This window comes from Sceloporus undulatus, chromosome 1 (genome assembly GCF_019175285.1).
Source record: "Sceloporus undulatus isolate JIND9_A2432 ecotype Alabama chromosome 1, SceUnd_v1.1, whole genome shotgun sequence".
Lineage (NCBI taxonomy): Eukaryota > Metazoa > Chordata > Lepidosauria > Squamata > Phrynosomatidae > Sceloporus > Sceloporus undulatus.
In genome coordinates this window covers 275,501,801-275,525,264 of record NC_056522.1, presented here as the reverse complement: position 1 = coordinate 275,525,264, position 23,464 = coordinate 275,501,801, and the positions used below count along the sequence as shown (strand labels likewise).

The following is a 23,464-nucleotide window of genomic DNA, read 5'->3' as shown; positions in this document are numbered from 1 at the left end:
GAAAGTTCGGCCTCTTCCGCAAACGCGGGCGCGCGCGCGCTCGCTCGCTCACTCACTCGGACGCGCAGTGGGCGGGGCCTCTCGCTGTGGGAGGAGCTTGTGACGTCGCAGCCTTCAGTTGAGAAGCTCCTTGTTGGCTCTCTCGAGTCTCTGGTCTCCTCAGTCCGACCGAAGCAGTGTCTGTGTTTCTTGTTAGCTGGCAGACTCCCGGCGACGCCGTCAAGGGGCCTCTGTCTCCAAGGCCCACATCACACACTGCAGAAATACTCCACTTTGAATCCTGGGAATTGTAGTTTATTGTGGCACCAGAGCTCTGTCTCTGACAGGGGAGGCTAAAGGTTTCACAAACACTACATTTCCCAGAGTTCCCTAACACTGAGCCAGGGCACTTAAAGTGGTCTCAATGGAGATTATTTCTGCAGTGTGTGTTTTGGACCCAAGACACACACAGAGCCCAACCCTTCCCCTGCTCAGCATAGGCCCTGGAGACTCATATCCAGGGTCTCTTTAATGGAGTCCATCCATCTGGCATGAGGCCTTCCTCTCTTCCTACTTCCGTCCACCTTCCCCAGCATTATTGCCTTTTCATGCCTCCTCATGATGTGCCCATCTTGGCCTCCTTCCAGGGAGATTTCTGGCTCTCTCTGCTCTGGGACCCCTTTGCTTGTCCTCTTGGCTGTCCTTGGGGTCCTCCGCACTCTTCTCCAGCTCCACAGCTCCAATGAGGCAGTTTTCTGCCTATCTTATTTCTTTTCAGCTCTCAGAGCCATACATTGTAATGGGGAATACAATAGTTTGTATCATTCTGACTTTGTGCTCAGTTATATGTCTTTACACTTTATGATCTTTTCTTGCTCTTTCATAGCTGCCATCCCCATTCCTAGCCTTCTTCTGATTTCCTCAAATGAGTTGGTTTTCTTCTTGTCCACCTTCTTAATTGTCTGAATTTCTTAGTTGGAGAACTGAACAATCACATCCATATGTGTGACACAGAGAGATCTTGCAGCACCTTTGAGACTAACTGAAAGAAAGAAGTTGGCAGCGTAAGCCTTCGTAGACTTCAGTCTACTTCCTCAGATGCATCTCTGAAGACGCCAGCCACTGATGCCAATGAAACATCAGGAATAAACTCTACATCATTTTGAATTGGCTAGGATTACCTCAGAGCAGGCATGCATAAAACGCTCTGCCCGTTACAGAGCTAGTTAATAAACTTGGTCTGCAGCAGTCCTAAATACTCTTGGTGGGCAATAAGCCACATCCAGCAGTGGGATGGCTTTGAACAATAATGTCCTATTCACAGTTTTTCATAGTTTGCTGCTATATAGCCAATAAAAGGTTTATAGATGATACCAACTATTACAAACCACCCTTCCTTCTTCTTCTTCTTCTTCTTCTTCTTCTTCCTTTGTTTTTAAAGAAGGTAAATCAACAGTCTGATTTTAATGCCTGCTTACCTGATTGTCCATTTTGATCTATCTGCACATCATATAACTGCATTAAATATACACATACTAATAAGGGATGGGGATGAAGCGTCAAAGGTATGCTAAAGTAAGGAAACTGCTGCTCCAGTTGTGTATTACAATGAGCAGGAATGATCTTGCAATGGAAGAAGGTCAAATATTTCCCTTACAGCTCAGAGAACAGCATTTCTTGTTGAGGCATTTACACGTTTGGCCATTTTATATTTTAAAGAGCATACATGTGTATAGGTGTATGAATTACATACTGAGATAAAGAGAAGCAAAACGCATCATAACAACCAAACACATCACAACACAGTAAATATAATAAACAGTAAATAAATACACAGTAAACATTCAGATCAGATGGAATCAACTCAAACGCAAACTAAAAAACAAGCATACTGAGCTGGTGTTGTAATGATTCCAGGACTGTACCAGCCACACTTCAATGGGAAGCCTTACTGATTTCAGTAAGCTTAAAGGTCAATGAACTAATATACTGAACTGAAAGTAAGCTTCAGCCAACTTACATCTGAGTAGACATGTATAGTACTATTTGCCTGGATTAAACCTGTGAACATATTGGTAATGATATATATATCCCATTGACATCACTGAGAAACACTGGATTGTTAGCCATTTGGATGCAATTCAACCATGTTCATTTCCTGCACTGTATTAGAAAAGCAGGGCACAAGGCTGACTACAGTATGTCAAGCCAACCAGTTACAACCCCCAGAATGCTATGAAGTGGAAGGAGGGGAAATACAAAATGAGAGACTGGCTGTTTGTCAGATGTGGAAGGGAGCAAATATTATGTACTGAAATGGGCATAAATGGTTCATCAGGAGGAATTGCTTCAGGCTACTCACAGACTAGAGGTCACAGTGCTCAAGGGGAAAGGCATTATTTGCTTCCTCTTCTTTCCCAGTCAATTCCTGCATCTTGCAATGTTTCTGATACCACAGTTGATTTGCTATTTTAATAATTGAGTAAAACTGCAAGGCATCAAGTCTTTCTGAAACTCCAGACTGAAAATGAGTTCACACATAATGATTTGGGTGCTGGTCACTCATTATTTCATTTCCTAAATTAATTTCTATGCCACCACTCTCACAATAGGTCATGCAAAGGCAGAAAGGGAACCCTATATGTGGAACTGTTCCAGGGCCCCAGGCACCTTGATTTGCCCTTGGGGACTGGTAATAGAGGTGAGATGAGACAGCAGAGGAGAAGGCAGTCCAGCAAAAGTTTAAAGTAGAAACAATTTGCTACATGAAAAGTAGTGAGTTAGGTTACATGCTTGCTATGTGAATCTATCTGTGATTTACAATATTGTGTAAATCTACAGCACAATTTGAATAAATCATCATCATCATCATCATCATCATCATCTCCTCTCCCTGTTATTCCATTGGGGGTTTAATAGGAAATTCAGTCATGCATACAGTCCTGAATCCAACACAGATCTATTTGCTAGTCCAATACAGTAGCCATCTTAGGACCCAAATAATAAAACCAAGGCATGGTTTAAAGATTTTAGGGCAAGGGTGGGTGGCAGGCAGAGTTGGTGTCTGTATGAGCAACTTGGCTGGGGTGAGCCACCAGTCCTTATTCATTCCTATTTGCTGCAAAAGCTTCTCACAGAAGTCAGCCAAACTCTTAAGAATTGTCTAATTACTGTATATTACTGTATATACCTCTCAGGCAGATTCCAGATGGTGCAGTTGGGGGACACTTGCTCCTCTAAGAGGGAACTGACATCTGGTGTCCCTCAGGGAGCCATTTTGCACCCCACTTTGTTTAACATTTACATGAAACCGCTGGGAGAGTTCATCCGGAGGTATGGGGCGCGGTGTTATCAGTACGCTGATGACACCCAAATGTTTCTCTATGTCTCTGACTGATTCAGTGACTAAGGATGGCATCTCTCCTCTGAATTCCTGCCTGGAGTTGGTAATGGGCTGGATGAGGGAAAACAAACTCAGACTGAATCCAGAGAAAATGGAAGTATCTGTGATAGGTTCCTCGGGCCTAAGGAAGGAAATTTGCCAGCCTGTCCTGAACGGGGTCACACTTCCCCTGAAGGACGAAGTTCACAGTTTAGGAGTACTTCTGGACTCGTCCCTGCAATTGACATCTCAAGTAGATGCAACGGCCAGAAGTGCTTGCTATCAACTTCGGTTATTACGCCAACTGCGACCTACCTAAACCGAAGGGACCTTGAAATGGTGGTACGCGCTCTGGTAACCTCGTCTAGATTTCTGTAATGCGCTTTACATGGGGCTACCCTTGTACCAAGTTCGGAAGCTTCAGTTAGTGCAAAATATGGCAGCCAGATTGGTCACCGGTTCATCAAGGTTTGACCATATTACACCTATCTTAAAAGATCTTCACTGGCTCCCTATTTGCTTCTGGGCACAGTACAAGGTGTTGGTTATTACTTATAAAGCCCTACATGGCTTGGGCCCGAGTTACTTAAGGGACTGCATCTCCCTATATAATCTGCCCCGCACTCTTAGAACATCGGGAAAGAACCTATTGGAGATAGCAACCTCTAAGTATGTTGCTACTTTGCAAAGAGCATTTTCAACAACAGCTCCGAGAATCTGGAACAGTCTCCCTGAGGAGATCCGCTCGGCAACCTCGCTAGAGACATTTAGAAAAGCAATTAAAACCGAGCTTTTTAGCCAAGCACACCCCACCTGATATGAATACCCCCCTGATATGAATGACTTGCCCTGTCTGTGTATGATCCCTGCCTTGTTATTGTATGATGCTATTGTTACTGTATGATGTTGTATATTTTATTGTTTTTAGCTGCTTTTAATTGAATTTTTATGTAAACACTTTGTGCTTTTTTAGTCTGTAACCCCGCTTCAATCCACCGGGAAACAAATAAATCATCATCATTATTATTATTATTATTATTATTTTGAGAATTACTGTGTAATGAGATTTTTTAAAAAGAAAAATCACCTTTCTGCACAGCCTGTTGTTGTGTTCCTTCCAAGTCATTACCGACTTGGTGACCCTAAGGTTAACCTGTTATGGAGTTTTCTTGGCAAGATTTGTTTTGAGAAGGTTTGCTGTTGCCTTCCCCTGAAACTCAGAGCATGAGACTTGCCCGAGATCATCCAGTGGGTTTTAACACCTATCAAAATATTTAAAGACATTAGCTTGGCCAGTATTGCATTACTATACCATAATAAAGGCCTGAATTAGAAACAGAAGAAAAATAAAGACAATATAGCTATTAAGATTCATTGATACTGGAAATTATTAGGTCTTTAGTAATAAACAAGTAGCTAATTCTTGTTTTATGCAAGTCAGGAAAAATGCTAGATTATAGTATTTAAGTGATTGGTCAATATAAATGTCTGGCATTTGAGAACTATGATACACCCTTTGTGAAATTAAGCAGCTTATTTAGAACTGGAATTTGACTTAATGTTATTTATTTTCTCCTACAACAAATCTTCACAAATCCTCACCCAATCTCTTTTCTCAGTTATACGCTTGGAAGGGAGATATTAATTCAAAGCAGCACAGTATAGCTTGCATTGATTGCAAAGTAATTTTAAAGAACTGCAGAGAATGATATTTTCCCATTCTCTCCTTTCCCCTGTAGTCATTTATATTCCCAGAAGGGACCTTCCTGATCAGTGTAGAACTGAAAGATGAGGAAATTGTCCAAGATTACATGGAAACTCCCAACCCAGCAACCTTCCCAATCCCACATTGCTAAGAAGCCTCCTGAACCTCAGCTTTGCAGGCAGCAGGAAAGAATAGGAAACTTTCCTTCTGCGACATTCCTCATGCTAAAAAGCAAGATTAACATATTTCATAGCTAATAGGATACAGTGTGATATAGTTCAAATAATCTGATGTAATGAAACCAATGAAATTATTTTAAAAATTGAAATGAACATCATGGGAATTAGGGATAATAGTATTCAATGATTGCCTGATGTTTTTCCAGCTTATCATATAAAAAAGACATCAAAGCAATATATCTCAAGAAAGAAACAGATTTATTCAAAGATGCCTTTATGGTATAAAGCACCTTGTTCATATAAAACAGTATTCCATACTTTTAAAGAAAATTACATCTTTTCTTTTCAAGAGAAGTGGTCAGTTTTTCTCTACTGCCAGTGTACGGTTTCTGGCAATACATTTTGAAGACCAACTCACTAGAACATGTCACTACAATATGCATTTGTCGCAGTTAAGTTGTCAGAATACAAATGAATGTTCCAGCATTGTTGCAACTGGAGTAACTCATACTTCATGTGCAGTATTTAGTGCTCCATTGGTTCCTCAGCCTTTTCTGCTGTATCCTCAGCAGGTTGAGCAGTCTTGAAAAGATTAAAAAAAAGGTAGACAAGTATTACAATATTAAGTGTCACAGATACAAAACTATAAAATAAAATCTCACAAAGAAATGCTGAAATCTATGACTACTGAATACAGAGGCTGCAGGAGTACAAGATCTAGGTTGCAAACAATCTAGTTTGACACCACTTTAACTGCCATGGCTCAATGCTATGGAATTCTGAGAACTGCAGTTTATTGTGACACAGAGCTCTCTGACAGAGAAGGCTAAATGTCTCACAAAATTACAAATCCCAGAATTCCACAGCATTGAGCAATGGCAGTTAAAGTCATGTCAAACTGGAATATTTTTGTAGTGTGGATGTAATCCCAGTTTCCTGAATTAATAATCAATGTATTCAAAACCAAAATATACTCTCATTTTGGGGTGGGGATGAGGAAACGCTTTGATAACATTTATATATTTCTCAGTTCATCCATAAACCTGAGAGTCATGCAATACTGGATTAACTATAAATATTTAATCTTCTGGTAAAAAATATGGAGTTGAAATTCTCACTTGTCTCCATCTAGAAGAGGTTCACTGAGGAACATTCTTTTGTGAAAAAAAAATCAATGAAGGCAGTCCAGAATAACTTGTTAATCTTTAGTAAGTGAAATGGTTACTAACAAATTATTCTGTGGAAATATGTTCATCTCTTTTCCATATCCTCAATGACTTGAATCCAAAGATAGCATTCGATAAAGAAATTAACAACTTAAAAATAGTTACAATTAAAATGGGGGAAATGCAATGGCTACAGTTGGAGGAACACATCCCCTCTTTACCTGCAGCACCCAACACACAAAGGGTGCTGCCAAACATCAGACAAGATAAAGAGGGAAGAAAAAGCCTGCAACTTTGCATTGGACTATTAAACAAGAGAGCAGTACAGGATACAAATTTCAGCTGTGATTAAAAAATGGAAAGGACAGTTAAGCCTGAATAAATGAAAACACCATTGTCTGGTGCAAAAAGGGCAAAGTAAACATCAGGAGAACCACCCTGGATGGAGCATATGGCACATAAGATGCTGCAACATAGAAAGGTCTCAGAAGACTGGGGATCTTAGAAAAGGACCTCAAGAGAAAATATCAGCATGGCAGGCAGGTCCAAATGTTTAAAAAAAAAACAGTCAAAAGACATTTGGAATAAGAAGAAGAGCAATCAAGTTCAGAGAAACAGTAAAGTAATGTATTCTACAAATTGTGTGTGCATTAAATGTACATACCTTTCTCTGTGGCCTTTCCTCAAGGCCTTCTAGGAATGGTGCTACATCATCATCATCATAAATAGTGAACTCCATATCTTTGCCAACAATCCCAATAGAAACATTCTGTTAAATGAAAATTGAAAGAATGAAGACTGTCTTGTTTACATGATAATAAGGCAGATGTAAAAAAAAAATCAGCCTTTTCCATAACATATGTACAGTATGTCCTATAAAATGTTCCACATTCTACAGTTTGTAAACACATCTGGGCCGGGGGGACCTTGAAACGGTAGTACATGCTCTGGTAACCTCTCGTTTGGATTTCTGTAACACGCTCTACATGGGGCAACCCTTGTACCATACTCGGAAGCTTCAGTTGGTTCAAAACATGGCAGCGAGACTGGTCACTGGCTCTTCCAGGACCAGACACATAACACCAATTCTGAAAGATCTCCATTGGCTGCCTATTCGCTTCCGGGCACAATACAAGGTGTTGGTTATTAACTATAAAGCCCTATATGGCTTGGGCCCAGGGTACTTGGAGGACCACCTCTCCCCATACATTCCGCCTCGCACTCTCAGATCTGCTGGGAAGCAATTGTTATGTGTCCCAGAGGCAAGATATTCTACCACCACTCAGAGGGCCTTTTCTATTTCGGGCCCCATCCTCTGGAACTTGCTTCCAATCGAGCTCCGCTCAGCCACCTCCCTGGAACACTTCAAAAAGGGGCTTTAAACTTTTTGTTCCAGCAGGCTTACCACTAACATTCCATGTTGCCCCCTTCTCTCTCCTCATTGTTCTTGTAATTTTGTGCTAGTTGGAAAAAATTTTAACTGGATTTTAACTGTTGTAAGATATTGTGAGGTTTTGTATTTTTGTATTTTAATTTTTTGTATATTGATTGTATCGTGTTTGGCTGTTGTGACCCGCCTTGATCCTAGGAAAGGCGGGCTAAAAATAAAGCTATTATTATCATCATCATCATCTACATTATTTCTCTGTGACAGAAAAAACAGGAGAAATCTTAAAACTCAGGTTTAAAACTGGGGGGGGGGGGGGGGGGGGGGGGGGAGAGAGAACCAGGTATATTTACAAACAGATAAAAATGAACAACTCCACTGGGTAGCAGGATACACCTTCTCATCTAGCCATGCTTTTAATAGTGGTGTTAAATCAAAGTCAAGCAAATTGTGCCTCAGGTGATAAAGTGCCCCATAATGTGGACCCTGCTAGAAAGGCACAATCCTATGGCCTTGCAATTCTGTATTTGTAAAGGAACACAACATGGAATAATGCCAAGGAACAGATATGCCAGAAAATCTGCTATCCAGCTCTTAAATCAGATTAATTCATGTAGCATTCAGGCTAGCCTGAAGAAAGGGAGTCCTCCCTCTATGATAACTGTCATTCTTCAGCCTGTGAGGGAGTGAACAGGCAGGCCCAGCTCCACCAGGGCTAGCCTGAATTCCCTCCATCATAACTGTCATCCTTTGGCCTGTGAGGGAGCCCAGCTCCACAAGGGCTAGCCTGAAGAAAGAGAGCCCTCCCTCCATAATTGTCATCCTTCGGCCTGCGAGGGAGTGAACAGGCAAGCCCAGCTCCACCAGGGCTAGCCTGCAGATAGAGAGCCCTCCCTCTATGATAACTGTCATCCTTCAGCCTGCGAAGGAGCGAACAGGCAGGCCCAGCTCCACCATAGCTAGCCTGAAGAAGAAGAGCCCTCCCTCCAGTCCATCTTCCTTGGTCCAGGACTCAGAGGGAGAGAATAACCACCGGACCTCATCCCCTTTCCCACCAACATTCCCTTCTCCTTTCGTATCATGTCTTTTAGATTGTAAGCCAGAGGGCAGGGAACTGTCTAATTAAAAATACTTGTAAGCCGCTCTGATAGCCTTTAGGGCTGAAGGGCGGGATATAAATACCATAAATAAATAAAAATAAATAAAAAATGCAATCACTATTGTCACAGACCTACATTGCCACAGCATAGCAATCTGCTGGTGGAGTTACACCAGGTTAGTCCTATGCAACCCCCATCCAAAGAGAAATGTTGTGCAGCAGATGTTCAGGAAAGGGACTCATTGCACAATGTACAATGATAAGCACGTATAATTGTACTCATTTGGGCATCCTCATGTGCAATGATTCTACCACTACAACTCTACTTCCTCCACTGTCAGCTGAATATGGCTGTTGCATGATGTCAAAATGACAGCTCTGCATGTGCTGTACAACTGAAGCTTGCATATGTCACTAACAGGATGCCAGCATCTGTGTGAAATAGTTCTCAGTCAAAACAACATAAAATATTTGGTAAACCAGCATAACAAATTCTAAAAACTAAAGTAACACTGGTGATACCCTTAATAAGGCAGTCAGAAGGTGCGAAAATCATTGTGCTCACTTTCAAAGTCCACTGGCTATTTCATCAGGCAAAGATGGTAAAAAAAACCATGCAAGGGTAGAAAGCAATGTTACCGGAGTCACAGATCTACATCTTACTTATTCAGAGTGTTACAGAGAGTGTTTATGCAGTTGGAAAATTCATGCCCACCCTCCCCCCCCCCAAAAGGAAGTCAGAGAAATAACCAAGCACGAAGGCAGTAGGAGGAGGCAATAAAATTTCTGTTCTCCATTTGACAATTACTGGTGTATTACAAATTATTTAAGTAAAACTTGTTGCATTGCCACTCATTTTTCATTCACGGCAAAGTTTAGAATTCAATACCAACTGCCCAATGTCCAATTTCTCCCCAAACCACCTATTTCCAACTACAGTTCTACAAATTGGCCACATACTGGTCCACAGAAGCACCAGCTGACAAGCATACAACTATCTTCCTATCATTGAACTCAGAACTAACATCATCTGCAGGGATGTCTGGAAGTTTTCAAGGAAGTAACCATGTTAGTCTCAAGCAGCATAAAAAGAAAGAAGGGAGAGGAAAAAAGAAATGTGGTAGCACCTTTAAGAGTAACTGGTTTTTATTTTTGCATGAGCTTTTGTGGATATAAACCCACTTCTTTGTCTCAGGACTGCATAGCTACTGAATACAAAGATGTAGATTTCTATTTACATGCAAAGCTCATGCAAAAATAAAAACCAGTTAGTCTTTGCTGCCACATTTTCTCCCTCCCTCCCTCCCTCCCTCCCAGGGATCTGTAGAGTTTTCTGCAGATGCCTGTGATTGTGTGTCTAGCTATAGATATATATTAGAAAGGACTGGCACCTTAGATTTTTAAGTCCAACCTGGTCATTCGTGTATTCTGGGAAACATGTCCACTACATACTTGTATATGAATCTTGGCTCCTGAACTCAATATACTTCCATGCTGTACATAGCTACTGTTAATCACATTCTATTATTCCAAGATAGACTACAAAGAAGAGAAGTCCATGAACTTGCCTTAGTAGTCAGGTCCTGTTCAGCAGGCAGTGTCTCTCTCAAAGCACGCAGTCCATGTTTAACTAGCTCATCCAGATTACCTGAAAAATATGTACATATATAACCAATACATATGAAGTGAATTGAATTACTTCTCTTTGAGTGAAAGAATGCCTCAGACACTATTTGCCATGTGAGAGGTAGCCAAACTTGTCTTCAGCATGAAGCCCCCAAACCTCACAAACCAGGGGGAAAAATTCAAGAGAAAAGGTATGGAAATATCAGCAAAGTAAGATACTCCCATCAGACAGAAGAAACCAAACACTTACAGTCAGAAAATTCAGTCATGCGTCGTTCCAAGTAAGTTCGAGCTGACTGGGATCTTGCACCAATGGACATAGCTTTGCAATCAAAATAATTTGCAGAAGGGCAGGTCTGGAAGATATGAGGGCCCATGTCCTAGCAAGACAAAAGGACAATTTCTACTAGAAAGAGAAACACCACTGGAGACTGATAACATTTTATTTCAGCATCCAAATAACATCTATAAACCACAGGCAGTACTGTATAGGAATACCTCAGTTAACAACAACCCTGACAAAGCTCCTTTTTACAAAATCTTTTTAAGAGAGCCCAGCCCACCTTCTTCTTGTTTTCTGTCTAGCTGGAAGTATTTTTGTAGCATTGGCACTGGGAGGATGGTGAAGAACAACTGGAGGAAGACAGTGGTTCAGTGCTAGATTGCAGCAGCATGTCTGCAGTAAACAATGCAATAAAGCCTCATCTGGGAAAGAATGGGATTCTTCTCTAGGTGATCGTACTGAAGGTATGCCTCCAGATTCACTTAGTGGACATGTAGGATGAGGAAAACGGGGGGGGGGGAGTGGAGGATGAAAGATTAGCCTGCCCCACCAGCTACTACCCTGACATGTTGAAAAAGCATAGATCTGCATGTTTTTCAACAAAATGTAAATCATTTTTTTTTAAATGGAGGCTGTTGAAAGACAAAATCACTCCGGGATGCATTTAGGAAGAAGCTTATGGAGTTGTCTCTAGATGGACCAGGCCTACCTGACTTGGTTGTTTCATTACACATGTGCATAATGTTAGTTTTGGACAAAACCCCAAAAAATCTGATGGAACACATTGACTCGGCTTTCTTTTTTTTGGTATAACAACTAATCTGTATTTTATCCCTTTGTTTTCCATATTATATCTACCTCTGGTACTAAAGCATCTGTTAAAGAAGCCCAGGAACACATTTACTTCATTAACAGAGGTCTACAAGAACATGATACCACTTCCTTTCCGCATCAGGTACAAACTTTTGTTACTCACCTTTAAAGCCCTGCATGGGCTGGCCCCTCTTTATTTGACTGATCTTCTCTCTCCCTACATCCCTACTCGCACTCTCCGCTCTGGTAGTCAAAGTCTCCTCTCTCAACCCAGGATTTTCTCTGCCCCGTCCCGGATCCGTCCCTTCTCTCTTGCTGCCCCCCATTCCTGGAACCTTCTTCCTCTGCATGCACGGCTCATCACTTCCCTAACCAGCTTTAAGGCTGAGCTGAAAACCATATTGTTTAGGGAAGCGTTCTAAGGGAATTTGTGATTGTCATCTGGTTGTCTGATAATGTTTGATGTGATTTGCTTTTATATCTGATGTTTTTTAACTTGTTTTTTCTTTCCTATATTGTAATTTTATCTATTCCTCTATCCAACTGTTATTACTTTCAGAGTGTACGCCTTGGGCAGGCTTTTATATATTCCTTAAATTTACTGACTTTGTACAGCACTGTGTATAATTACAGCGCTTTAGAAATAAAGTTTAATAATAATAATAATAATAATAATAATAATAATAATATTTTTATGGGAAGGTCCACATTTAAGATATTTATACCATATGCTGTTTCATAACCTGTGAGAAGATTCATAACCTTTTTCTTCACACTTGTTTAGGGATGGAAAACTCCAAACAGAATATAAACAATGTATCTTCCAGCAGATTTTTCTTTCTAGATCAATGAAAAGCACCACAGTACTTACATCATAACCTGCAATGAGAAGTCCCACACCATATGGTCTTCTGCCATATCGTTGAGTTGGTATCTGTGTTTCTTGAAAATGCTAAGGAATATGTCTTAAATGTTTAGTTCACGTATTTACATTTGTCTTATCCAATACAGTGGACCCTTGTTATACGCTGGGGTTTGGTTCCAAGATCCCCCATGTATAACAAAATCCGTGTATGCTCAAGTCCCATTAAATATAATGACATAGCAAAATGGTGTCCCTAATAAAAAAAATGGAACATCAAGGTAAATTTATACTTTTTTGGAACATTTTCAAACCGTGTATGCTTGAATCCGTGTATAAAAAATCTGTGTATAAGAAGGGCCGACTGTATAGTAATTCACTTATCAGTCTTAGAAAGGAACACAAAGTAGCTTACAAATACTGTACATAGGGTCAGAACAATAGTTAAAACAGCTTTTAAAACAATCATCCGCAGAAAGTCTCAAAACAAAACCATTAAAACACTCCAGAGGAGACTGAAGCTAAACCAAATGCTCAATGTCCAGTTGTTGAGTATTATCTTGAGCCACTGTCCAGCTGTTGATTAGTAGCTTAGCAACTATTTATTTTCCAAGATATCCATTCCCTCAAAAAGGATACTGCTTCCAATTAGAGATACTAGTCGAGACACTGGAAGAGGCCTGTCAAATACAAATCTAGAATCCAGACATTCTTGACGCATAAAATTGCTGCAATGTTAAGAAAAGAAAAGCAGCATACACAGTAGTCAACTTATTTCATATGAATTTCATTTCACACAACTTTACCCTTTAATAGGATTAGTCTTTAATATTCTAAAATACTCTTGCTTGAATGCTAAAGCTGATGGAGCATAGTGGCCAGACATATGAGCCTCCTTAATTCCAGGATGTAGTCTACTGTTCAAATTTCACCTCAGCCATGAAATTATTTAATGCTTTCAACCACATTATATACATATACACATGGTCCTGTCCACATATTGAATGTGTGGGGAAGCTGTGTGGCCTAGCTCTATCCATTGTAAACACCAGGCATAACTGCCATACTCCACCAAACAGTCACTTATCTCTCTGTAGGCACAAAGAGCTCTTTGTGATAAACATCAAGCAGCTATTCATTGGGGGAATGTGGTGGTGATATGCAGAGGGTGAAGCCATCCCCTGTGGTCCCATCTACACCTTTATTCAATGAATGAAGGAGCTGGATGTACTTCCAGATTATCTGCCCACTGTACAGATTCAATATAAGAGAAATATAAGTGGGATGGAACAGAAGGGAGAAAAGTGTTTTGCACATGAAAATGTGGTTTATAACTGGAAATAATGAGGGGGGCAAAAATAGATTTAGTTCTTATTTGGAATAATGCTTGAGACAAACATAAGCCAGCAAAAATGTTAGACACGAACTAGAGGTAAGGGCTTGAAGACCCAGTTGAACTTTAAAGTCACTGTATGTCCACTGCCAATGTTTCAGTCTTCGTTCCAGCCTTACTGTTGTAACGTGTAACATTCAGAAACATCCACTCACTGACCTATATACTCTGTAAATTGTGAAAGTAACATAAAGAGTATCACTATGCACTGCAATTAAAATACTGATTACTCTTCATAGCAGGGATTCACACACCAGAGCTATAAGGGCTACACCATCCTAATTTTGGCTCTTCTAGAGCTCTGGAGGACCAAGGGGTGTCATCACAGCTACCATTCGGGATGACCAGAAGTGATGACACATCTGGCTGTCTTTCACTGAAGCAAATGGCTATTTGGGGTGCAGAGTTCCCCTAACAGCATGTCACAGTCCCACAAAGGGCTTTTTAATCTCTATTTTTTTAGGGGGGGAAAGGAACTCAACTTTTGGGCCAATACAATTATGGTGTGCAGACTCTTTTGAAAGGTCAGTGGCAGTCCCAAGGGTCAAAGAAAATCCCCACTTGAAGAGCCAGAGACAGCCTATGGGCCACACAATTTCCACCCTGCTTTATGGGAACATATTATTACTTTTAAGCTTCCATGGGACTGAAGCCTTGCCAAGTACATTTTCTTAGACATTTGTATCATTTGGAGCTTTATTTGGCATTTAAGTACTCTACTGGCCCAAAATAAATGCTAATGTTAAAAGCAGAATAAGTTCCTCCTAACAAGACATCCCACTTCAAGTAACACGACAATGGCCTGGGAACCCAATATGAACCCACAAAATGTGACTGCAATTTGGTACTAAGTTCACCCTCAATGGTAGCATTAGAAGTTTTACATTGATGTTATCATTAAAGAATATAAAATCAACTACAAATTTACCACAGGAGACGTGCATCAGCAGTTAGTCCAGCAATTGAAATTCCAATATGGTTGTCAACATAGAGGATTTTTTTCTGATGAGCTGCTAGTTCTGACTGTGCTCTCTAAAAAAGCAAATATTGATTGTCAGTCAAATAAAGATTTATGACAATGACAAGAAATGTTAATTCACAGTTCTCTACATATCCATAAATATGGAATATAAGTTCATATAAGCAGCTTCACACTTTGATACATGATTAACCCATTCCCTATAAGGACACATGAAGCTACCCAACCAGTGATGTGTATAATTCAGTAATGTCTCTTCTGACTAGCAATAGCTTAACCACATCCTGAGGAGGGATCATTCACAGAAACTGGATTCCATTTAACAGTAATGCTAAAACCATGGCTCGAATTTGCTCCTCTGTTCACATTAAAAAAGGGATGTAAAATTTGCCATTGCACCCCAATTGGGAAGAGGTGGTCAACCTTCACGATCCATTTTCCAGGCATGGAAGGAGCTCCATAGGGAAGAGTGGTGGGGAAATCCCTTTCCATGAATATAAACTCTGTTTCATTCATGCAAGGGAAGTCCATGTGCTGTACTGCCTTACTACTCGTGTCTAGGAACATCAATTCTCTACCTTCAGTAAAAGAAACAAACCTCGTGCAAAGGAGACTACACTCGTCCCTCTCCAATTGCAGACTTGGGATCTGCAGTTTTGGTCCTTCGCATACGGCAAGCATAGAGGAACAAAATGGGGTATGCACTTACGGCAGTGCATGCAGGAGCGTTCCGCCATTATAACCAATGGGGCTTGAATATCTGCAATAGTTCTGATTCCTATCGGGGGGGGGGGTCTGGAACAGATGCCCCACGAATCAGAAGGGACAAGTGTATTTTAAATATTGCAAAATATATGTTCAGAAGCCTATCATTTTGGCTGACTTTCCCTGGAAATGCCCTACCCACCTCAGAGCCACTTTAGAAAACCATGATTTTTTGTGTTGTTTTCAAAAGCATCTACTTTGGAAGAATCTTAGTGCAGATCCAAATCACTATAAATCACTATAAACACCCCTAAAAAAGAATGGAACAAGGAAATGCAGAATCCAAGGGAGATTCTGCATTTCTGTGAGAATTTAGGCTTCTTTAAACCATCACTGAAAAGCTCAACTCTAGGCCTGCAGGCTTAGAACTGAACGTTGCACCTGATACATTTGCCATTACATGCAGAATATATGTACCAATGCACCAAATCTTGTATCAGTCACTTGCCCCATGTAATAGCTCCACTGTCTATGGACACGCACTACATTTTTACTTTTTGAAACAAAAAAGGCTCCAAAGTTTACTCTCAAGTGTACCTTTAATGCCACCAGAACTGCATGCGTTTTTGATTTAAGCCCAACAGTTGCAGAGCCTTGCTTGACAGCCTCCATTGCATATTCAATTTGATGAATTCGGCCCTATAGAGCAAAAAATAGAGCATACTTCCTTTAAACATGAAAATTCTACAAGTAAATGGACTACCCATTAATAACTTTGACAAAAATTAACAAAAAATGTTTTTTTTCCAGTTAAGTAAAACCAGACTTCTTGCTCTACTTTGCAACAGATCACAACCTTCAGGTTTTAAAATTTAGTTATGTCTTCACTGATTTAAAAGTATTCCACAATAGCTCTTGAGACTTATTACACAAAAATATAAGCCATACACATAACCAGCACACTTGCTCCCTGAGGTTTTTGTATGTGTATTGAAAGTAAGCAATTTATTTTATACCATTAGTTGTGGTTAAGATTGCAGTGTTGAGAGACAAATGTACACCAACTTGCAATAATTATCTATCTTCATATAGGGACTTTTGAATGAACATGGTTCAAAATGGCAGTTTGGATAGCGTTTAGATGAGGGAATCAACCTTTCAGGTATTGACGAATGGCCACTCACTATTGGCCAAACTGGATGAGGGGAACTGGTGATCCTATAGAAGGCCACTGATTCCCCAACTTTGATTTAGACTCTCTCGGCATCACACCCTTTACAAAGGCCCATCACTGTGGACTAACAGAGGTCTCTTATTCCCAGTGTATCCCTTTACTCCAAAATTCAGCTGATAATGGAATACAAGTGGCTTATTAGTCATGAGAAATCAGTGGCTTCATATTACTTTGCAGACCCTCCTGGTTTCTGTATAAGAGCTTTGATCAGGCAACCAAATTGTCTGATGCTCTTAGTATAACCATGACAAATGAAAAACTAAATATACAATGAGTAACAAAACAACATACCTGGGGGCTCCAAACAGTGACATCATTGTCATACTGGTTACGGAACTAGAGCAAAGAGAAAAGAGCTCATTAATATAAGTAGCCATAACAATTTGGAAAAGACAGGCTACGTATTTGCTTCTTCAAGTGAAACAGATACTCAACATTCACTTTAAAACTCTTTTATTTTAAGTGATTCCAAGTGATAATGCAGATCTGAAGGTAGCATGACTGACTTTTAAAAACGATAGCCGACAGGAACTTGGCAACTATTAAGATGTACTAAGAGGCATACATTGTAAATCAAGGGCAAGGAGCGAAGGAAACAATTTAAAATATAGGAGAAAAGACATCACAATTGCTCAAAGTAACTGTAGACAAACGTACTGGCTTGGACACTTAGCTATTTTTATAAATCAAGAGAAGACATTTCAGAAACAATTAGTGGCCAGCGACACAATGTTCAACATACCACCTTCAGAAGAAGGTTTCATTTCTTAACATGGTAGGCCTGCTGAGGCCTAAAGCTACAATCCTCCTTCTTCAAATCAGGGGGCTTTGCTTTCATTTTCAACAAGAGCAACAATAGTGGCTACTGGAAGCTGCTATTGCTACTTGAAAGACCAGATCATAGCCAGAATCACCAGCTTCAAAAGGAAAACTTCTCAGTACGGAAGAACATTAATAACTCTATCCTACGCATGCTGGTTGAATCTGAAGTTGCTTTTAATTCTTGCTAACGCTGCATCCACAAATTCTGGGAGAAATTAAGGACATTTTGCAATTTTATTTTAAATCTAGTATCTCCTAAATAAACTATAAGTCAGCATGAAGTGTTACACTGCTGTTGTTTTAGACCACAACCAGGCGGTCTCTGGAAGGTCCTCTACAGGGCCATAAGTTATGCAAGATACCCCCCTCTGAAAACGCTCAGAAACAATGACATTACATGCTGCTTCTACTAAGAGGAACTAAACTGTTTAGAACAGACACTGCAGTCTGGAAGAGTCCAGCAAAATGCTGAATCATGTTACAGTGATGCAGAAGGTTTTGGGCCTCCTATAAACCATAGGAGGAGAAAAGGAAAGCAACGGGGAGAGTCACAAAGTGTGGCAAAGGAAGAATGGACTGCAAAACCCAGAGCGACTCCTCTTGCATACTGACCTGGGAATACAGGAAAGTGAGTAAGGATCGCTTTCATTTATTGATGTCAGGATATTTTCCTTATTTGGGACACATCCGATTTCATTCATCTTTCAGTATAAGGGTTTGTTTGAGAGCCAGAGAGCTTGTCCCTTATAAAGGATGTCCACTATTTGAGGGCTGTCCAGTTTTTCCTTTTATATAGACTGAACAAGAGGCCAAAAACCCCTGTGTTTTGAGGAGTGGGGCCTTCGTAAAGAATTGATAAATGTGGCCAATGCACTGATCTGACAGAGAATGTGAATATTGTGGTATTAATATCATTGTGATAATATATGGCACAATGCAACACAGTTGGCCCTCCACAACTATGGATATTTTCTTATCTAGTGCAGTAATAATGCATGTAACAATATCTTCTCCAATGCTCAGATCAGAACAGTCTGCTCCGCATCAGGAAGTATCTGCCAAAGGCTCTCTATTCTGCTGAAATATCAAATGCTGGCTTTGGTTTCAGTTAAATTAGCCTTGTATTCCCTCTCTCTCTCTTTCTATATATGTGTGTGTTATAGACACATAGCATAATAACATATTATTACATACATTATGACTGTGCAATGAACCTGTTTCCTTTCTCAAAAGGAGGAGCGGGGCTCCCCAAAGAGGCCTCTCCGTCCCGGGGCTCAAGTGCTGACTCACCCGACGGAGAGAAGGGCCTCCCCGCCGCAGCCCTCCTACGGGGCCCGTCAGAGCCCACTCTTCCTCCGCGTCCGCCTCCGCCCTTCCCTCCCATCCCTCTCTCTCTCTCTCTCTCTCAGTCCCTTCCTCACCATTTCGGCGGAACCCAGGAGACCGTCTGACCGGCGCGAGGTCTTCCCAGAAAGGCGATGGATCTATGATTCGGCGAGCGACGGCTTTGGCCTGGGGAACTTCCTTCCGGCTCTGCCGAGGAAAAGAGGTCGATGCCCGAGCCATCGATAGAAAACAGGAGAATAAACCCCGCCTCTTCAAAACCGTTGGTGCGACAGGAGTGCCTCAAGCTGCGCGTGCGCACTGGGTTGCTGCTGGGAAGAGGCTGAGAGTTGTCCTCAGTTGGAGGAAAGGGTCTGAGGAGAAACCCAGTTTAACTGCCCTGGCTCAATGATGGGGAATTATGGGAACTGTAGTTTTGTGACGCATTTAGCCTTCTCTGTCAGAAAGAGCTCTGTTGCCACAATAAACTACAATTCCCAGGATTCCCTAGCACTGAGCCAGGACAGTTAAAGCGCTCTCAAACTGGATTATTTCTGCAGCGTGTGTTTTGGACCTTAATCTGCATTCAGTCCACCTTGTTCCCACTGTTTGCAGTACGTTCCTCAAAGGGGGAACAGCAAGTGTGGGGCTACTCAGTGGGCTTCTTAGCCCTGCCCAAAATGGAGGACATTTGGAATTCCTCCTGGAACAGGGTGAACCAGGCGTCCTCTTTTTCTTGCACCAGTCCTCCCGTTTCAAACTTCTGTCCAGGAGGAATTTCTAAATGTCCTCCATTCTGAGCATGACTAAGAAACATGCATTTACATTTATGTTAGTGCTTGTAGCTTTTGTTTTGTAAGGTCCTACATTTTCTTGAATGCCCTACATTTTGCAGAGTTCTGAGCAATCATGCTGGCCACATGATCACAGAGTAGTCTCTGACGATGCTGGCTCTTCGGCTTAGTAACGGAGATGAACACCGTCCCCTTTGGTCAGACACGACTTGACAACCTTGTCAACAGGGAATAGCTTTACCTTTTTAATGTCACTTTGCAAGCTTATAATTGTTGAAATCCTATGAATAAAGTGGTTCTTCCTTTGCTCCCGAGACAGACTGCTGGGCTGCTCTCTTCAGGAAGGGAGGTGAACACCTTGATCCAGGATAACAATTTTCCCACACAGATTCAGGATCGAGACCCGCAGTCCACGTACATTCAGGGTGGTTGTGGTGGGAATTAATATCTCAGATCTCCCACCTCCTTATAAACACCACCCAAAGTTTTCCTGATGCAAAAACATGAAGATATCTTGAGAAATTCAGTGTCTTCTGCCTATCAAAGAAGCCTGTGGCCTCAAGAAGGATGGAGACATACTGGATTGCAAAGGAAGTACTGCAAATGGATGTTAAATCTTTGGACTTTGGGAATCTCCCAGTAGCTACATGGACAGAAGGAGGAGGTGTCAGTCTGCAAGAGATACCCCATTGTACCATCTAAACTAAGAAGGCCTGTGACTAACATCTTCAATTTCCCCCCCTCCTATATGGCTTTTACATCTTGTCTGATGGAGAAGCCAATGGTGTTTTGAAAGTTTGCAACATGCATATTGTGCATTTTAGTTGGTCTAATAAAGGTATCAGTTTGGTGAATTTTTGATGTTATTGGATTTTCTTTCTTTCAGTTAGTCTCAAAGGTGCTACAAGATTTCTTAAGGTGTTCTGCAAACATCTTAGCCTGTGCTCACTGAAGGGAAAAAGAACAGTAAACAATGGAGTGTGGATAGTGTGCAGAGCTTTAAAAAGTATTAAAAAGTGAAATGCTGTACCCGTCGTGAGTGTGATGTGATTTATATACAAGGATTTGTGTTTACTGCTCTTGCTTTATAGTGTGGGAAATCCCAATATCATTGTCAATCATGACATAGGCTTTAAGTCTACAAAACCTCATGCTTCCAGATTCCTCCTTTCAGTTAGTCTCAAAGATGCTACTAGATCCCTTTGCATACAAAATGTCTCTTTGTCACCTTTCCCCCTTTTTCTCTAGTGCCCTTGCACAACTGATATTTATTTACTGTAAGCTTGTTGTGGTAGGGACCTTGTTTTGTTTGTTTCTCCTTGCTCTTTGAAATGCAGGCTACATTGGTAGAGGTTAATAAATAATTTGTGATATTCCTGATGCTGTTAAGTGGATCACTTGACGTCACAGAGTGTGTTTAGTCTAACAGACACGTGCAGCCCAGTCCCATCTGTATTGGCTTGCAAACAAATTGCAATGACTTCATTGTTTACAACAAATCCCATTTATTTATTTGTATTTGTTTATTTATAATATATATATATATATATCTTCATAAATTTCTTTTCCTAGTTCAGGACTCAAGGCAGCTTATAACAGTTGAAACAACCATAGCTAAATATTCACAACCTACAAAAGTTAAACATGTAATTAAACCCTCAATAAAAGTGAAACTAGTTAAAAACATAAACCATTAAAAGGAAAATAACAAATAGAAAATCCATCACATTATGCAGGCCCCTTTCACTTTTGTCCAGTCAGTCTTCCAAGGCCTGTCAAAACAAAAAGGACTTCATCTACTTATGAAAAGATGGCAAAGAGGGTGCCTGTCTAACTTGGGAAAGGAGTTCCAGAGTCTGGGGGCATCCACTGAGAGGGCCCTCTCCTAAATGGACCTCTGATGATGGGACAGAGAAGGGCCTCCCCAGAATAATACAAGACAAGAACAGGCTGGCATGAGGGAATTTGTTGTTCTTGTGCCTCCCAAGTTATTTCCTACTTATCGTGACTTTAATCACAGGGTTTCCTTGACAAGGTTTGTTCAGAGGAGGTTTGCCATTGCCTTCCTCTGAGGCTGAGAGCATGTGACTTGCCCAAAGTCACCCAATGGGTTTCATGGCCAAGTGGGGAATCAAAACCTGGTCTCCAGTGTCATAGTCTAACACTCAAACCACTGTGCTACGCTGGCTCTCATATGAGGGAATACGGCCCTTCAAATAGCCTAGACCTGAGTCTCCCATGTAGAAGTGGATGCCACAGATTATGCCCACTGATTTCAATGAGCTGGTGGGGGACATATTTCAGGGTTGTGCAGTCGGTTGTGGTGAAGAGCCCAGCCAGCTGGCCAATCACAAGTTGGGGAACAGTTAGGTCCGAGAGAGGACTGTGTTCCAGGAGTTCCTGAGGGAACAGTCAGAGTTTGGCTGCAGACCAGGAAGGGTCTATTAAGTCCAGAGAGGGATGTTAAAATATTGGGAGTCTGATAGTGAGAGACTCTAAGTTAACCGAGCTCTGAAAGAGGGTTGCAGTTTGATAGTATCCTGAGGGATTTTATAGCCTGGGTGGCTGAGTTAACAATAAGGATAGAAAAACTTTACATCTGTAACTGACTAACAAAGCAAGACTAAAATAGCAACTATGGTGCGTTACAGATGGCCCAGAAGGGGCCGTCTCGTGCCGCCGCTGGTTGCAGCGTCCGGGAACCGCAGCAGCCAAACGGCTCGGTTCCCGGACGCTGCCAAGAAGGAGCGTGAAAATCTGATCTTGGTGTCTTGGTGCTCAGTCTGGCTGCAGCATTCTGAATCAGTTGGAGCTTCCAAACTTGATACAAAGGTAGCCCCATGTAGAGTGCATTGCAGAAATCTAAATAAGAGGTTACCAGTGCATGTACTACTATTTCAAGGTCCCCTGAGCCAGGTAGGGACGCAGTTGGTGTATCAGATGTAGCTGATACCATGCACTCCTGGCTATCGCCTCCACCTGGGATGTCAACTGTAGAGACCAGTCCAGGAGTACTCCCAAACTGCCGACTTCATTCTTCAGTGGGAGTGTGACCCCGTCAAGGATGGGTTGGCAGATCTCCCCCCCCCCTGGACCAGGGGCACCTATCATGAGCACCTCTGTTTTCTCTGGATTCAGCTTCAGTTTGTTTTCCCTCATCCAGCCCATTACAGACTCAAGGCAGGAGAGGAGAGATGTCATCCTTAGTCACTGCAGCAGTCGGAGACATAGAGCAGTGAATTTGGGTGTCATCGGCATATTGATAACACTGCACCCCATGTCTCCGGATGATCTCTCCCAGCGGCTTCATGTAAATGTTAAAAAGCATGGGGGACAGAATAGCGCCCTGAGGGACACCAGATGTCAGTTCTCTTTTACGAGAACAACTGTCCCCCAGCATCACCATCTGGAATCTGCCTGAGAGGTAGGAACAGAACCATTGAAGCACAGTGCCCCCAATACCTAGCTCCCTCAGGCATTCCAGAAGGATACCATGGTCAATGGTATCGAATGCCGCTGAGATGTCCAAGAGAACCAACAGGGCCACACTTCCCCTGTCGATGCCCAGACGGAGATCATCGACTAAGGTGACCATGGCAGTTTCAACTCCGTATCCCAACCTAAAGCCAGTCTGAAAAGTGTAGTTGTTCCTCTTCAACCAAGAGTAATTTAACCTAGTTGCTCTGGGGCATCTCCCTAACCACTGTGGCCTAAATGTAAGGGATTTTCATTT

The 23,464-nt window shown here is 41.5% G+C and overlaps 1 protein-coding gene across 1 annotated transcript; it reads right to left on the bottom strand.

Moving 5' to 3' along the window:
- Nucleotides 1-5,486: 5,486 nt before the first annotated feature.
- PSMA1 (proteasome 20S subunit alpha 1) lies at nt 5,487-19,132 on the bottom strand. Its single transcript, XM_042445286.1, has 10 exons — nt 19,036-19,132; nt 17,084-17,128; nt 16,156-16,257; nt 14,803-14,906; nt 13,121-13,209; nt 12,491-12,561; nt 10,774-10,903; nt 10,466-10,545; nt 7,076-7,180; nt 5,487-5,827 (listed from the first exon to the last, which is right to left on the bottom strand). Exons 1-10 carry the CDS (start codon nt 19,036-19,038, stop codon nt 5,771-5,773), a joined length of 786 nt encoding a protein of 261 aa, XP_042301220.1. The 5' UTR covers nt 19,039-19,132; the 3' UTR covers nt 5,487-5,770.
- Between the last annotated feature and the right edge of the window lie 4,332 nt (nt 19,133-23,464).

Bases quoted from the DNA above. Each gene is read 5' to 3' on its own strand.
- PSMA1 (XM_042445286.1), bottom strand. The intron at 10,546-10,773 runs GTAAGTGTTTGG...CATATTTTTCAG, and splicing joins CATGACTGAATTTTCTGACT to GTAATCTGGATGAGCTAGTT. The intron at 5,828-7,075 runs GTATGTACATTT...AATCTTTTCAAG, and splicing joins AGGAAAGGCCACAGAGAAAG to ACTGCTCAACCTGCTGAGGA.